This window comes from Poecilia reticulata, chromosome 12 (genome assembly GCF_904066995.2).
Source record: "Poecilia reticulata chromosome 12, P_reticulata-male-v2, whole genome shotgun sequence".
Taxonomy (NCBI): domain Eukaryota; kingdom Metazoa; phylum Chordata; class Actinopteri; order Cyprinodontiformes; family Poeciliidae; genus Poecilia; species Poecilia reticulata.
The window spans coordinates 17,995,382-18,013,087 of NC_088841.1; the positions used below are offsets into that span (position 1 = coordinate 17,995,382).

Here is a 17,706-nt window from a genome sequence, read left to right on the forward strand (position 1 = left end):
TTATAACCCGAAATGAGATGCAGTACATCCTTTGGAAGCAACATAAGCAAGCATAGTTCATACCGGTGTAACCTTATTTAGATTAAAATAGTATTTTTGTGAAGCTACATTAGCATTTCAGTTCAGCCAACGAGATTTCGCCAATCTGACGACTGTACCAGTCGTTGATTTTGTCCACAATTTCACTGCTAAAAATCTTGGTTCGCTGTTGTGTTTACATGGTCACTTTAGCTTTTCAAATGTGGAATATAAATGAAAGCAGCTCTCAGCAAAATATCAAGTCTCGAAGAAACAGACTATGAGTTGTAAACGCAAAGATGTTTATTTCCATACAAAATAAAAATCAAAGTGAGGAATTGCAAAAGCACAAAATACCAGAGAATACCAAATTATTTCAGATCCAAAGAAGACTAAATGAAACAAGAACAAAGGAAAGTTATCGCCTCTTTTGGAAGATGTTGCCTCTTCCCATTCCACCACGACCTCGCCCTCTTGCAGCCACTATAAAAAGGTAAAGAAAACAGCATTTTAACAAAAATGCACCAAAAAATGTGTGGTTAGAAAATAATCAAAGGAATCCCAAGCACAGCACAAGTACAGAAAAGAAGCATGAATAGGAGATAAACATACATCAAGTAATTGCATAAAACACCATGCAGCTTCGATTTCATTACACAGACAAAAATATTTAGATCAATAAACAAAATGTAAAAACTTATTGTTGACCTTAGCCATCCCACAAATGCATCAAGTATATTTAATACCATTTTAAACCTGTACAAAGTAGAATTTTCTGGAAAGACAGTTTCTCCACTCACCTTGTGCTTTTAGAATGGCAGCTTTGCCTCTTCCTGCACCAGAACCCTGGTTCTTGTTCTTCATGCTCTTTAGCATGGGAGCATTCTTTAACATATCAGGTAGGATCAGAAAGCGGATCTTGCTTCCTCGGATGTAGACCTGTTCCAACTGCGCGACCCGACCATCGCGATAGGTCACGGTAATGTTGGACATCTATTGGAAAAGCACAAAAAAAAAGGAAGGAAAGCTTTATAAGTTTAGCATGTATGCCATTATGCCAGGATGACAACTGAAATTTCCAATCCCACTTACTTATTTGGCCACTTCTGGAAATTCAGCAAAGTTAATGCACAAAAAGAATGCATTTCACAAACTTATACCAGCATCATTTGTAATTATTTTCCCAACTTTTCTTTCTCATTGCTCTCTTTGATCCATTGCAGCTTGAGAGTTATCATTAGTGTCAAATGTGGGCAATTACTGCAACAAGACTCGATTCAACAAGGTGGATACTGCACTGGTATGCAAAAAGTAAGAGAATACATTAGCTAAAACCACATTCAAACTGGTCATTTGCACTTTCAATATTTCACATTAATATTATGACAGCACAAAATGCACAGTATATTGTGCAACCCTATTCTACCCGTTTAGAAAATGTGATCAGAGAATAAAAACAACACACTACTTTTAGAACAATAATAAAGGCATCAAAGTAACAACATTACAGCACACTGTAAGGATTTATTTGGCATAGTGAAGAAATAAGTTATGATGACCCATGAATAAATCAAGCACTAAAGAACATTCCTGTAATGGTTTTCCAATACCGTCTTTGTATTGTGCTCATAAAAATGTTGTTAACTCAATGGTTAGTCAACAGAAACATAAAATGGAACAATGTACCTCTTACATGTCACAGTTGGTGACCATTTACTGTTACCAGACAATCAAAAACATATATTTTCACCTTGAGTATAAAATGCACCAGTTATTTCCAAGTACAAAATGCTTATGGCCTACGCTAAAGGAATGATGAGTTAACTGACCCAAATGGTAATGAGAATTATATTATATTAATATATTAATTATATTAGAAAACCTTGCAATAGCAATCACTGCTGCATACACTCTGACCTTTACCATTATGGGCACTGGTATTTGTGTCTGATGTTGGCATCTGCTTCCATTACTGGCTAACTGTAACATTAGCAGGTAATAATTACTGCACTGTAAAAAGTCCGAGTTGATGTAAATGTGAAACAAAGTTTCCCTAATAGAATATGATAAGACTTGCTGGATTTAAGATCTTTATGAAAATAAGCTGATAGCATGCTTTACATACTATAAGAAATTCTAGTAGGTTAGGACAAAATAACTATGCCCAATACAAAATTGGGGTACAAATTAACAAAGAGGCAAAATAGCCCCGAGTCTTAAGTCACCGGACATAATTTGCTGTTGCTATAACATATGAAGGTCACCTATCAAGATAGTCAAACCAACCTGACAGTTCATGTTGTCCTCAGCTTCAATCAGCTTGCCTCTGTACACCTCTCCTGTGTTGGTCTCACAGGTCACAATGTGTCCCTCGGCCTCATGCAGGACCTTGATCGGCACGCCAATGGACATCTTTTAACAGTCTTCCTGGAATACAACACATAGCAAAAACTTTACTTTATCTGCTGCTATGTTATAAAATAAAATCCTTTATTCGGTTCTCTAAAGAAATTAAATGCATCAGCAGCAAGGTGACAGGCCAATCGAAAACACACACACACCTCTACAAATTGGTAGTAATGAATAAAAAGTTAACAGTCTGTACAGAAATGTCAAATATACAGCAGAAATCCATAGTTACAAAAATACATGCAGATTCTTCAAAAAGATGATTTAAAAAAAATAAAGTTTAACTTTGCATACAACAAAAAAAAATGACAGCAAATGTCAATCTGCTGACTTTAAATGACTGATTCTTCTAAGCAGAAGTTGGCTGCCAAATTTGTCCTGGAATATCTAAATGAGGCAGCAACTCCACCAATGAACATGCACCTATATATATTTTTTCTCATGTGCAAAAGATATGGACTAAAATATTGAATTAACTAGCAGTTAAAGTCAGGGTTACTAACTTGTGAGTGAAAATTGGAGTTCAATAAGATTGTACAGGAAAAAAAAGCTCAAATGTATGTCCAAGCAGCACTCAAACACAAAAAGACCAATTTTAAGTTACAATTTACAATTTTATTCACACCGTTATTACATGTCCTGAAATAAGTGCGAACACCACGAATGCTTAAAAGCGTATAAATGTTGCTACCAACAAGAGGTCATTCTTCATGGAGAATAGGATTTACTGTTTCATTAGCAAATATTAAAGAGCCACCTCAGTTCTACCATGAAAAAGGTTGAATCATTCAAAAATAATAATCACTAATACTACTTTTTAGCATGAAGCAATTACAACTCCAGTAGAAAAACGTAATCGGGGATCTTGAAGAGAAAAGTCGACCGCTAACAACGTTAGCCACAATAGCTAACGATGCTAAGGTACAAAGCTTCCTTATAAAACAGAAAATCCTCGAGATAATGTACATTTAAAGTTGATAACAAATAAAATACGCTGAACAATTAGACAGTTTCACACGTTCCACTTTGAATTATGCCCCCTTATTTAGAAAAATAATCAAACGGAGCCGTGACAACTGAATGAATTAGCTTCAAAATTCTAACTAATGTCCAAACTGTGTTTACATAAAAACAAGTCAGGAGCAATTTTTTTAAAACAAAAATGAAGATTAAGTTGTGCATTTACCTCGGGTTTGCCTTGAAAAGAGGTTATTTTCTTGTTATTTCTGCTGTAGTAATTCTGCAACGTGCGCTTGTCGCTATTCCAGCGCCTTTCGAGCCTTTTTCCTGCTACCCACAAAGCAACGAGGGGTCAACGTAAGTGTTTCCTGTAGCGCTTACTGCAATGCATTGTGGGATATAGAGTTTTTTTTTCTAACACTAAACGTAACTTTTTTAGGTAGGTACAAAAATGTCTGATTGGCAAGAATGTAGAGCAGAATATTTTTATCTTATAATTTTTGAAAACAGTTGTAGCTACATATTTTGTACATGGAACTATTGGTCAGCAGTTGGTGAAGGAGGTGAGTTTGTTTTAACACTGTGGGGAAGAAAAGTTATAATTGTATGGTGTCTTGGAGAACTTAAAAAAATGTTCTACCTCCTGCACTTCCCTTTCCAGCTTTGTCAGTCATCAGAAATACTTGAGAATTGACTGCCTTTCTATTAAACTCGATATAGAGCAATTGGTAAAAAAAAATAAAAAATGTTGAGACAGAAACTGAGCTTTTAATATGGAAATCAGTGTTTTGTTGTTTTTTTTTTGGAGGCCAAAATGAGACAGGTTGTTGCCAGCGAAGCTTCAAGTCTAATTATGGCAATCTCCTGCAATGCATTCCATTATCAGATCCCTACACACTCTTCATCATGGAGCATTAAGATTTAACTCAGAAGTGAACTGCAGAACTCAGTACATTTTTGTGATCTGCAGGTTTAAATAAATTCTTCAAAATTCATATGCAGTCATATCAGATTGCAGGGTTACCTCTGTTTACCTTGATCTGTTTTTTAGTCCTCCTGTTGTATTTCCATGCCTGCTTTATTGTTACAGTATGTATTTATAGCTTTCTGTCTTGTCTGGATGCTCTTCCAAAAGAGACCTTTGATCTTAACGAGTTCTTTACTGGTTAAATAAAAGAAAAAATTAAATTATGAATTACATGTTTTATTGGTAATAATTCAATGGCCCATATAAGATATAGAAAACCAGGAAATGAGATGCATTGCCGAACTCATTAACCACAAACTGGAGGTTTACTTAGCTGGAGATAGCTACTCATGTATGAATGGTAAACATGGGTCATTTTGCTTTCTCTGGAACCAACCAAGCTAGACTAAGCTTATATAGTTTTATTTTATCATTATTATAGGAAGTGAGTTAGTCATGAACTACTTCTTGTTTTCCAATGCTGAAATTAGGCTTGTCAAAGTTATTTATTTAAGATGGATTTAAAAAAAAGCTTCAGTCAGAGTGTGAATATAAATAACAACAAAAAAAACATCATAGAAAGAAACGTCTGATACAGTAGCACTGATTTGCATCTTTATTCTGAAAGGACACAAAACAATTTTTCATCCTGACACAGTTATGGTTCATGGTTGACATTTACAACTTTATGAGATTCCATAAAGAGGCTGGATGGGATCCCATCGAGGTGCCATGTGAAACTTTTATTTTCTTGGAAAAAATAACATTTGAATCTGACATGACCACCTAATTTTCATGAAGCCTATAAAAACAAATAATTATAAAATAGAATTATCTGATCCATTTAAATACCACATATGCATGATGACAAGGTTTGTCAAGCTACTGATATGCATAGGATTTGAATGCACACATATAGCACGTGTCATATAGAAGCCAAGTAATGTTTATTTTGGGAGACGTGTGTCTGGGATTGCTGTGAGGCACATAAAAGTCACCTAATGTGGGTTTTTGCCACGGAGGAAGGGGTTTTTAATGGGGAAGGAGAAAGCATAATGGGATAATAAAAGACAGCATCAAATGAACCTTCATTTGATTTTTATTGCATTTGGCTCATTGACTGGCGTCAGCAGCCAGGTTACTCTGTAAACACCTCTTGGATTGTAGTCTGTGGTCATGAGCATGGACTTTACTTGTGTGTGTGTATGTGCGTGTGTGTGTTTCTATTGTTAATTGTGTATGCAAGCCTGATTCAGAAAGTAGTGACCTAACACGTCTATAGAGAGTTCGCAAAGTTCAAACAAACCTAATGTTTCATTAGGTTAAAGGTAACTTGGTATTTCAGTGCCTGTTATTTGTGTCACACAGATGCCGAACAGGTAACTGTTGCATGTTGCCTGGCAGTTATTTAATTATTGATCAAGCTATTGATATACAAACATTTAATTACTGTAAAAAAATGAATCTATTTAGGTTTTTATATCTTACTCAAGAAACAGAGACTAAGACCACTGATTACAATTCTGAATATAATTATCTGTGTTCGTAATATATGCCTATAAACCACATTGCCCATGGAAGTGTTTGTGTGTTTGACAACAAAACACCAAACAATTGTTTTATTCATGTTTGAACAGAAAGGAAGCGTCTGATTATACATGACATGATCCAGCTTTCTAAGAAATGCTGTCTGAGTGTTTGAAAGTTAAAGTACAATCCATGACATTGTACAGCACAGGGCTGACTGAAGATTTGTACAGTTATTGACATCAGTGATAAGAATGTGTAAAAAGCTTCAGTTTGATTACATTTGCTCAGTTGGGTAGAAAACATGTTAAGAAATGTTTTTGTCAAAATTGTCCTTACAAAAATTTCCCAGCACCCTTGCTCTCATGATGTTTTACATCTTCTTTTTACCAATATGAAAGTCTTCTTTTGTAAAGCTTAGCACGGTTTTGAGCCAACATATAAGGGGTCAATGGAAATAGGAAGTGGTTTGAATAATTAATCACTTAAGAGATTGATCATAGGTCCAATGTTAATTTTCTGTATGGCTTTGAAGCAGGACAGCTTTGAGTAACTGATTTTGTTGACAGTATTTATTTAGTAAACCCATCTGAGTCCCAATAAAAATGAAAAAAAAAAAAAAAAAAAAAAACTTTGAGCAAAGGCCCAGGTAGCACACACACCGCCTGATCAAAAGCTACATTTATACGTTTCGAGTAGTGAAACAATATTTTTTTATTACTTCAAAAAATTATCACTATATCGATTATTGTTTTGTTCACATTAAAATTTAAAATTTTTGTTTTTTCTGAATTTATTTTTTTGAAAACAGACATTTCCATAGACGTCACTTAAACAACACGCAGAGAAAATGCAAGCATCAGCTCATATTGAAAAGCGTCCTGCTTTAAGCATCTTTATGTTCATGTAGCCTGACCTTCAACTGAAATTTGGCTCATATAGAAAATAAAAGTGTAAAGTAAATAAAAACAGGTCTTATGCTACGAGAAAGAAATAACTATTCTGTTCAGTGTTTCACTTTTTGTTGTTGTTGAAGAAATTGTCTTCAGTTCGCGCAGGATCAAGAGTGTCGTGGCGGTGGGGAAAAAATTTATATATGAACGTAAGTGTCATGACACCTCTGTTATGTCTGTAGAGTTGCAACCATCAGTCTTTTTTACGGAGACTGCTTGAACATTGACAAAATCAGTGCAGCCTCCTCTGTCTTTCAGCTCAAAAACATCTGCCGCTCCCTCGTCACATGAAGCAGATTCTGCACAAAATGCCGTGCTAGTGTTCTCCTGCTTCCCAGAGAAGGTGCCACTTTGCCCTCTGTATCCATTGCGGATGCAGCTGCTTGGCAGTACATCTTGATTCGAAGACCAATGGCTAGAAGTTCTGCGATTAACCTTGTATCTTGATGGATGAGTATCAGAATCCAGGATGTAGCTATTCACCATTGTGTCACATGTCGAAACCTCTTTACTCGTTTGGGATGTCCGTCTGATGCTGATGCAGCTGAAATCTCTGCTGTCAATATTCATTGTCCCAACCCCGTTGCTGGTTGCCTGCCTCAGAATGTACTTGTAAAAAATCTTCCAAAAAGTCTGTCTGAACTCCCTGATGCGGTAGGCGTAAATAAAGGGATTCACCACAGAGTTTGCATGGGAGAGGATGATGGCGATGTTCATCACCCAGATTGTTGGACGCTCACAGTCTTTGCACAGGTGGTTGAAGCAGTTGATGATATGCACAGGAAGCCAGCAGATAGCAAATAAGCCCACAATAATTGCCAGTGATTTGGCAGCATGCACGTCCTTCTGCAGAAAAGAATGGGAAGAGTTTGAGGATGAAGGTCTTCGTCCGGGGATAGGTGAGAGTGAAACCGTGATGCTCATTCGACGGAGCTGCCTCCTTGCCACCAGAAATATTTTGATGTAGATGACCAGCATGACCAACAGAGGGGTCAGCACAAAGCCAAAGAAATTAAAATAGGTCATATAGTCCAAAGGAACAACTGACTCAAAAAGGCATTGGGTCAGACCTTTTGGGCAGCTTTTTGTTTTTGAGCTGTGAAGTGTTGCGTTCCGGCCTGTGCAACAGAGGTAAAACAGATTTAATGTTAATGTAAGAAAATCCATAGAAAGACTCCGAGAATGATATAGGATTAAAATGGGTTTAATTGGAAGCACACTACACAGAATACTAAGATTCATGAGTGTAGGAAGTTATCTTTTTACAAAAAATAGGCAAAAAAAACCCCAGATGATTTCAAGAATGCAAGTTCAGAAAAAGGGAATATAGTTTAAGTGAATGTTGACGATGTTTTGTTATATTTGGAGCCCATAAAACAAGCTAATAATAACTTGGCAACTTAATGGTCATGGCCCTGCATTAGATCTTTCCCTGCTTTAAAATCTCTTTTTCTCACAGAAATGTAAACTTTATCATCTGAGAAAAGAAAAAGTCAAAATTCAGTGAAAAAAAAAGATATTTTTTCTGCTACCCTAACTCTAAATTTCAAAATGTCTTTCGATGACAGAAAAATATGAGTGACAGATGGAAAAATGGCTAAATTTGATCTCTCACCTGTGTTCCAACCAATCAGTGGAGTCATGCCGATCACAGCTGACAAAGTCCAGCACAGTGCAATGATGCACTTTGCTCTCAGCCCTGTTACCAGACTGTTATACCTAAATGGTTGAACAGAGCACAAAGATACATTGTAGGGCAGAAAGCTTTGTTTAACCTCTTTATGATTACATCACTCAGAGAACGGGTCAATATTGGTCCATTTTAACTGGATGTGCACTTAAATCTAACTGAATTATTTATTTATTTATTTATTTATTAAAACAAATTGATGGTTTCTTAAAAGAAAAAACATTACAGTAATCAGCACACATTTACTTTTATAACCCGCCTTTCCTAGGGTTATAAGGAAAGGCGGGTGGTGTGTTGATGATTAAACACACCACAATCATGAGTCATCAAAATGCTTAAAAACGCTGTCTTAAAATTGTGTTTCTCATTTTATTTGCAACAAAATCATTACCAAATCCAATTTGCACTTTCCTGCCTTTTGTAAGCACTTCCTTCTTTAACACATTAGGTGCAAACACATTGTGATATCTTGGTGTTGTGCCTCATTGTGAATTAGATTTCCCTTTTTGATAGGCAGTTCATGCATCTTTTTTTCAAAGATCTTTGTAGTGATATACGCAGAAAAGTTCACCACACTAAAGAATCTTTTATAACATTATTCAAATACATCTTAAATATTAAAATATAAAAATAGTGGGGATTTCAAAACGACAAGTCTCTTCTTTCAACAATCTCTAATCAATGACAAACAATTTAGTGAAGGTTTTAGGAGTCTTTTATTGTAGATTTTAGTCCCTTTTTAGTCAAGCTAAGGTTGTTCTGATGCCAAAAAGTATTAGAAATAAAGTTGGGTTTTTTTGTATTTCAACATGCTTCAGAAAAGTTGACTAAATCTCAAGCTGTACTTTAAAGAATCAATGTTCAGTATAATATTATTTGACCAGATAAAGTCTTTTAGATTTTAAACTTAGAGATGATTACGTAAATCCATGTTCCATAAAAGGTATTGACATTGTGCAAAAAATAGGAAACTTATTCAACTTCAACACCATTTGTCAGCTAGGAAGTAAGGCGATAGTTTCTTGCCTGGAAATGTAAATACAAGTAAGGAGCAGAAAACTCATTTGCAGAGGTGGACAGAGGAGTCACTGAATGTATTCCAGAATAGTATTACTTGAACATATTTTTATTTGGGAAAAGAAAAAAAATAGCCAACAAAAAATGACATCTGTTTAGTTTTATGTGGGTGTGTCTGCTTTCTAGGAATTTGTTTGTAGGTTAAAATCTGCTAAAATTGTATTTCTATACTTTGCACCATGTTGTTTAATATATTTCTAATAATCAATAAAAAGTCATTTGAAAGAAAAAAATTACTCAAGTGAGAATAAAAAAAGAATCAGACAAAAAGGCTGTTCAAGTATTGAGACACTAATCATAACATCTGATTAAAAGTGTAAAAAATGTGATCAAATGAGGGAATAAATGTATAAAATTATGTGCAAATTGTTTTATTTTAAAGGCAAATAAAGTGCAAATGAATGACATAATTTCAAATAACAAATTAAGACTGAAGACCAGATTTCAAAATCCTTTTCTTTTTCACAACTGTTATTTTTACAACTCCAATCCTTTTGCATCAATGTAAAAAACAATAGTGCACAATACAGAGCAGCAAAAACACTCCTAAATGAACATTAGGTAAATGTAACCTCTGCTTATTTGAGCAGAGATGGGTAGAAAATATTTATCCCTCCAACCCAAGTAACCACCCCATGTCAAAAACTGTAGACACTTTGTTTCAGAAAATTGTATATATATATATATATATATATATATATATATATATATATATATATATATATATATATATATATATAGAGGCTCAGATCTACCACACCAGACAAGACCCAAGGTGTAGGTTGTGCAAGGAGGCCCCTGAGACAGTCCAGCACATAATAGCAGGGTGCAAGATGCTGGCAGGGAAAGCGTACATGGAACGACATAACCAAGTGGCGGGCATAGTGTACAGGAACATCTGTGCAGAATATGGACTGGAAGCCCCGAGATCAAAGTGGGGAACACCCCCAAAAGTGGTGGAAAACGACCGAGCTAAGATCCTGTGGGACTTCCAGATCCAGACAGACAAGATGGTAATGGCGAACCAACCGGACATTGTGGTGGTGGATAAAGAACAGAGGAAAGCCGTTGTGGTGGATGTAGCAATACCAAGTGATTACAACATCAGGAAGAAGGAGCATGAGAAATTGGAGAAATACCAGGGCCTCAGGGAGGAACTGGAAAAGACCTGGAAGGTGAAGACCACAGTGGTGCCTGTGGTCATCGGGGCCCTCGGGGCAGTCACCCCCAAACTGGAGCAGTGGCTCAAACAGATCCCAGGAACAACATCAGACATCTCAGTCCAGAAATGTGCAGTTCTAGGCACAGCCAAGATACTGCGCAGAACCCTCAAGCTCCCAGGCCTCTGGTAGAGGACCCGAGCTCAGAGGATGAAACAGACCACCCGCGGAGGGTGAGAAGGGAATTTTTTTTTTTTTATATATATATATATATATATATATATATATATATATATATATATATATATATAAATTTTAGGGGTACATTTATTCCATGTAGTCATTACTAATTACTTTTGCTGAAGCTCCCAAACTTTTCTCGGAACCAAGTATGAATGAGAACATTTCCAAATATAAACAAATTCAGCTGGAAAACTAAAATAAACATTAGTAACCGCAAGTCCTTGAGTCATTAGTTCAAATACTCAACACTGTTACTTTGTTTTTGACTGAGATCCTGTGTGGGCAGGTTGGCAGGCTCATGGCACCAGTATTAGCACTCAGTACACACTGAAGCCATTATCCAACTGCTTATGCAAATGCATCACCTGTTGTGGCTTACAAGATGAAACTTCCTTAACAGGAGAGAGCAGCGGTTACTAACCAACCACTCATTGTTCTGTAAAAGCACCCAGATTAGCAACAAGGAAATTCAAGGTAGCACTTAATCAATATTGATTTAAATGAGTACTAAAGGTCACATTCTGCAACTTTACTTCACCTTGAGGCAGAAAAAAAAAATCTGTTCGTCATGGATGAATCAACGTAAATCTCTCCAGATGAGGCTTAATTAAAGTTCTTTTCTGAAAGTAAGCGTTTGCACGTTTCTGGTCTCACTCAAACATCATGTGTTCTTTGCTCTCACCTGAGCGGATTCTTGATTGCGATGTAGCGGTCCACAGCGATGGCCAGCAGACTGAAGATGGAGCTCTGTGTGAGCACGAGCAGAAAGCAGGCGATGAACAGGCAACCGTAAAAGTCGGCACAGAAACCCACACTGGATATGGATGAAAAAGGAACCATTACTGAACAAAAAGGCAGCCATCACAACAATTAGAAGAAATCACCAGTGGATGCATCTCATGCCGTAATGTAATATTTCAGCGGTACAACATTAACCCTTGCCCTAAATTAGATAAAAACGAGGAAATGATACCTAATTGTGATCGCGAAGGGAATTGCCAGTAGCCCCACAGCGATATCAGCAACCGCCAGTGAGACCACAAAGAAGTTGGTGATGTTCTGCAGGTTGGAATTCAGACAGACAGACCAGCATACCAGGGTGTTCCCAGCCACAGCCAGGAGAGCGATCAGCAGCTCCAAGCCAATATAAACCACCTGGTGGAGCTCCAGCATGGTTGTTTTTTCCTCTTTTTTTCCTTTCCTTCTACTTTCATCCCATCCAATCAGCTCCTCATCTTGTTTTCAGACACAACATTTTCTTGCTTGACCACACGGTCCGACTTGAGACAAAAGGGATTGTGTCACATCGACAGTGAGGCAAAGCAGAAAGTTCCCAGCACTAGCGTCACACGCGCGACGCCGGATTACGCTCACACCGTTTACCGTCACCACTGCTGTGCTGGACTGTTAGTCTTCCTCTTTTTCAAGTTTTGTTCAGTGAACAGCGATACAGCTGAGGATGACGCATCTGAAGGGGCTGCCAAAGTAGAGAAGTAATCTGGAGAAGGGGCAGAGGGGAGAGGACATGGTGTTAGTGTGTTTAGCTTGTATAAACAGATTACACTGTGTTCAATGGACATGCAGTTACATGCACACACACACATACACACACACACACATCAAAAAAGCCATCTATCACTGCATGACAAGGATACAGGGTCAAATCAAACAAGACAACAAGGGGCTTTTTATTTAGGGACAGTTTCCCAAAATCCCTCTCCCTTATCATTTGAGATACTGACATACTTTTCACAGATAATTACACAAATAACTCAAACACTTAACTGTTTGATGTTATTGCATAATCAAAGGAGCTCCAATAGAGTTCTTTTTGAGGAAATCCCTGCATCTTGTATGCAGATTAGGAGTTCTTACACAAACCTGTAACAACGTCAGCAAACTTTAGCAATAATGACCTCAGAGATGTGAGCTCAACTGTACAAGATAAAGAGCAGAAGTAAAGCAAAAATAAACGTAAGATCAAAAATCAGATCAGATGAAATGTAATAATTATGGGGCATTTCAAACGGATTTGTTTACATCTACAAAATTAATTGTACTTTATTGTTGGTTTTTTTTTTAAACACCCACATAAAACAGATAATTGAGATGAGGAGAAAAAAATGTACATAATTTATGACATCGTTAACTTTTTCTGTTTTTATTGTGAATGTTCTGCAATTGCTGCAAGACATGGCCAGGATTTTCTAGCAAAAAGAGTTTTTTAATCTCAAGTAATTGGATTCTCCTGGTGACATAAAGGTTAAATTAAAAAAGTAAATAAGATAAAATAGTTGTGTACACTAAATCTGTAAGAGTGGCAAGAAGAAAATAATTTTTTTCAGACCCCCTGGCACTAGTGGCTTTTATTGAAAGAGTACAAAAAAATACTTCTGTCATTGTTAAAGCCTAACTTGTACTGCTAAATTTGCAGTTGATTCCTGAATGAAATGATTCATTTTCCTTATCCCAACAATGAGCTATTTAGAAAAATGATAGCATAAGTCAGAAAATAATTTAATTGGTGCCTCCTTAATTTTCTTGTCGTGCCGTTTGCTCCAAACTTATATGGACCTTTAAAAGTTAAAATAAGTTCTTAAATGAGTTGGTTAAAACTGAAATGTTATGATGTCGTCAAAGTCCTAGTTTGAAGCTCGGAGCACTTTTACGTCACGGTTCTTGAGTAATTATGTATCTATTTACTTTCCACACTGACAAAAACACTCATGAATGTATCATTGATTGGTAGTCATGGAATAAAATGAGGAGTTTAGTTATACTGATCAGCAAGGGGGTGAAAAGGAAAAATCAAAATGGAAAAAACTTCTACAGACCACTGGTGATTGCTCAAAAGGTCACATTTACACTTCGGACATTGACTTAATGCGTTTCCATTGCTCTTTTTGTTTTACATCGTACATCTATTTATATGAAGAAAAACATTTGCATGAACGATCAAGCAAGCAACATGCAGAAAAGTCTATGTCAATGATTAGGAAAGTAGTTCTTCAACAGAATCTTCCCCGACAAAAGATGAAAACAAGACAACGTTACAAGTTTACATTGGAAAACATTCAAAATGGAAAGAAACAAACAGAAGACCTGGGTAACAAAACTAACAAGCAGAAAATAAATATGGATCTTAGGAAATAAAACTTGAAGCCTGTTTAATATGGTATTAGTTGCGTTATGGTGTCAATGAAGTGAAGACATGGAGGTTTATTTATAGTTTCAGTGCAACGGGTAAATATGCCGAGGTGTAAAGCTGAAAAATTATGCTTGCTTACACTTCGACAATGACGCTCGCTTTCCAGTGAAAGACCTTTTCGCTGTGAGATAACGAAATATTCTTATGTTGCTGAGTCATTCCCCTATTCGCAGCAGAACCCAGGTACAGGAAAACCCAGAAAAACAAGCAAGAGCTAATTAACTTTCTTTCTCTCGTCTCTCTCCCAGATGCCTTTTGGCAAACTCCAGTCAAGTGGATTTCTCATTGCCTCTCTCCTATATAAAGCTTTGACTGGTGAAGAACCCGAGTCGCTGCCATATTGGCTGCTAAAGATTGTAACTCCTTCTGAGTAGTCATAGCCAAGTCAAGTGTATTTGAATAGCACATTTCAGCTACAAGGAAGTTCAAAGTCCTTACATGATACAAAAAACCCCACAATAACCATTTCTGAAACAAGCAGCATTTGACAAAAATAATCATCATACATACATCAGATATTTAAATCAACGTCTGTTTGTTGTGTCCTACATAAAACGTGGCTTTCTTTAAATAATTATTTTTATTTTTCCATAAAGAAAGCTGTGTTATTTTACTTCCATTTCACAATTATACACCCGTTTGTGCCGGTCTATCATATAAAATCCCAATAAAACACACAGAGGTTGGTACTTTTTTTATACGTAGAAAAAAAGTGAAAATGCACAAGAAGTGTGACATTTGCAAGAAAGAGTAAGTAAGTCTGGTCAACACTTCTCAGAAAGCAATTTATAAAGATGAGATGAGACTGGGGTGATCATCAAACCTCTAATTACCAATCTGAGATCTAAAAGCATCTGTGGAAAGCCTCCCTAATTCTCATGCGTGTAAAACATGAGCCTAAGCATGCCATTGCTATAAACATCCCAGGCAGTCCTGAACACCTTTACAATGTGCATGCTTCCCATTATGTTTCGGCTCACTTGTGTGTAATCTAACACTAGAAGTTAACTAACCAACACCTGGCTCCACTGAGAAATCATTAAGGGGGAAAATGCCTTAGAGCAACAGTCAGTGCAAACACTGAAAATACAAAGAGAGAACAGAAGTTTGCACAATTTGCTTCCGTTTTAAACATTTCTCATTCTGGTATTTTTAGACACTTTACACTTCATTAAGCATACCCCTCTGAGCCACACGCAAACGTGCAGCTCCACCATCAGTAATCTTGACGTGCAATCTGTTCTGCTATCGCAAAGTCCAACTTTTCCTCTGCTGCTTTGCTGTTTAGGAATTCAGAATCAAGGATTTATCCAGCTGCAGTGAAAGACCCCTTGAGGTTGCAGCAGATTAGTGTGCAAATCCTCCAAAGCATGGCGGAAAGCGAAAACATTTGATCAAAGTTGGGCAAAATATAAGAAAAGACCGTTTTCCATCTGGTCTGACTGACAGGAAGAGAGGCAAGAAGCACCCAGAAACTTTGATTATGCCTATGAGAAACAGAGGAAGAGGTGATAAGAAAACGCACATCCTGCTGGAAAAGATCTGCCACTGCCCTGTCAATCAATGTATCAGCTCAGCTCCAACAAAGTCCAAGGAAAACAAGAACAAGAGTTAGAAAAGAAATGCTTATTTTTTTAAAAATGAGGAAAGCTGCTGGTTTTGTCATATTAATAGAAACAGGTTTTTTTAAGACAGGAGGAAATAGACATTACAGAAGTTTCATTAGATTTTGGGGGGGCGTTTTAGATCTCAGGAACTCAACGCACAGTTTCATTTAATCTGAACACGGATACAATAAAATATTTATTCTGACCCATTCATTGTTAGAAAAATATGTACAAGTCTGGTTAAAGAATAACAGTCCAACTGGGTGTATATTGTTTCAAGGGCCCTTTTGGTTTTAAAGTGTAATATTTGTGTAACACGCGGAATGCAATTATTAGAACCTAAAACTACCTTCAACTGACGCATTTTGGAAAAGTAATCCTTCCTTTCCTTACCTGATGGATGAGTGAGTTGATCTCAATGCTGGGGGTCTTTCGTTAACCCTGAAACTGCAAAAAAATAAAAATAAAAAATGCTTAAAAGTTACACTGGAAGACAGGAAACATGATGGGGAAAAAAAGTTGCTGAGATCGCGCCACGGGCGCTGCCAGTGATGGTGCGCACCGACGCGACGCAACAGGAAAACGAAGAGCGGCAGCAGGCTCTCCGCTTGCGTGCGTCTTCCCCGAAATTGCTGCTACTTTTAGGACGCACATTTGTAGCTCCAGCGTGGAGACCCGCCCCCTCCCGGAGTCCTCCCGCGAGTAAACTGTGAAAAGCACGGCATAAATTATGTTTATGGTAGAAAAAGCGATGTGATGAGATATAACTTAGCCTCAGTCCTCTAAAGAACGGGAAACACTTTGAGTATGAGAGACTGAGGTTAGGTAAAAATAAATAAATAAATTAATTAATTAAAAAAAAGGGTGGGTGGCGGGGGGGCATCAGGTAAACCACAACGGAAGATGACAAAAGTGAAACCATGCAAGAAACGGTACAAAACACAGTCATGTGGGAAAAATGACACCTTTAACTATTCAGTTATTTGTTGATATGTTGGGTTTTTTTTACATGTCTTAGTAAATAAGGTAAAAACGGAGGAAAAGGTTGGGACGCCCTGCCCCCTAAGTTTTCCATTTTCACTGAATGTCAGTAAGATGCTTCTTACAGACATCCTCCAGCCTCTGACAGCAAAAGTTGCCTCACCCCTCACATTTAAATGTGTTTATTTTATTTTTAACCTACAAAGCACCCTGCACCCTCCATTCATATTCTATATTCGCTTATCCTTGCAGAGCTTCGATGGGGTGTAGGAGAGGCAGGGTACACCCTTGATAGGACAATCCATCGCAGGGGCAACACAGAGACACACAGGACAAGCAACCATGCACACACACAGACACACACACACACACACACACACACACACACACACACACACACACACACACACACACACACACACACACACACACACGCACACACACACACACACACACACACTCAGACCTAAGGACGATTGAGAAGGATTAATTAACCTGGCAGTCATTATTTTTGGGCTATGGGAGTAAAACAAAGAGGAGAAACACAGGCATTCACTGGGAGAACATGCAAACTCCATGCAGCCGGGACTCAAAGCTGTCCTTCCTGTGCAGCATGCATCCCACAGCATCTCATTCAAATCCAGGTTTGGACTCCGACTCAGCCCAACAGTTCTACTGTAATTCTTACTGGATTTTCTGGTTGTTGTCGATCATTTAACAAGGACCAGTTTGTTTTGTAGATGGCACATTCTCCCTTAATCATCCTCTGATGCAAGAGCTAGCCAGGTCCTGCTGTAGCAAACCACCTCCAAGGTATGACACCTCCGCCTCCTTGCTTCACAGTTGGTATGGGGCAATGTTATTTCCCTATATTGCTATATTTGGCTCATCATTTCCTCTGTTCTG

At 37.4% G+C, this 17,706-nt stretch overlaps 2 protein-coding genes across 2 annotated transcripts; both read right to left on the reverse strand.

The window, feature by feature from the left end:
* Window positions 1–303: 303 nt before the first annotated feature.
* On the reverse strand, window positions 304–3,770 carry snrpd3l (small nuclear ribonucleoprotein D3 polypeptide, like). Its single transcript, XM_008423959.3, has 4 exons — window positions 3,614–3,770; window positions 2,305–2,445; window positions 819–1,011; window positions 304–501 (listed from the first exon to the last, which is right to left on the reverse strand). Exons 2-4 carry the CDS (start codon window positions 2,428–2,430, stop codon window positions 437–439), a joined length of 384 nt encoding a protein of 127 aa, XP_008422181.1. The 5' UTR covers window positions 2,431–2,445; window positions 3,614–3,770; the 3' UTR covers window positions 304–436.
* Window positions 3,771–4,841: 1,071 nt separating this feature from the next.
* adora2ab (adenosine A2a receptor b) lies at window positions 4,842–16,624 on the reverse strand. The gene is made up of 5 exons (XM_008423958.3): window positions 16,213–16,624; window positions 11,978–12,502; window positions 11,687–11,818; window positions 8,450–8,553; window positions 4,842–7,952 (listed from the first exon to the last, which is right to left on the reverse strand). Exons 2-5 carry the CDS (start codon window positions 12,175–12,177, stop codon window positions 6,991–6,993), a joined length of 1,398 nt encoding a protein of 465 aa, XP_008422180.1. The 5' UTR covers window positions 12,178–12,502; window positions 16,213–16,624; the 3' UTR covers window positions 4,842–6,990.
* Window positions 16,625–17,706: the final 1,082 nt, after the last annotated feature.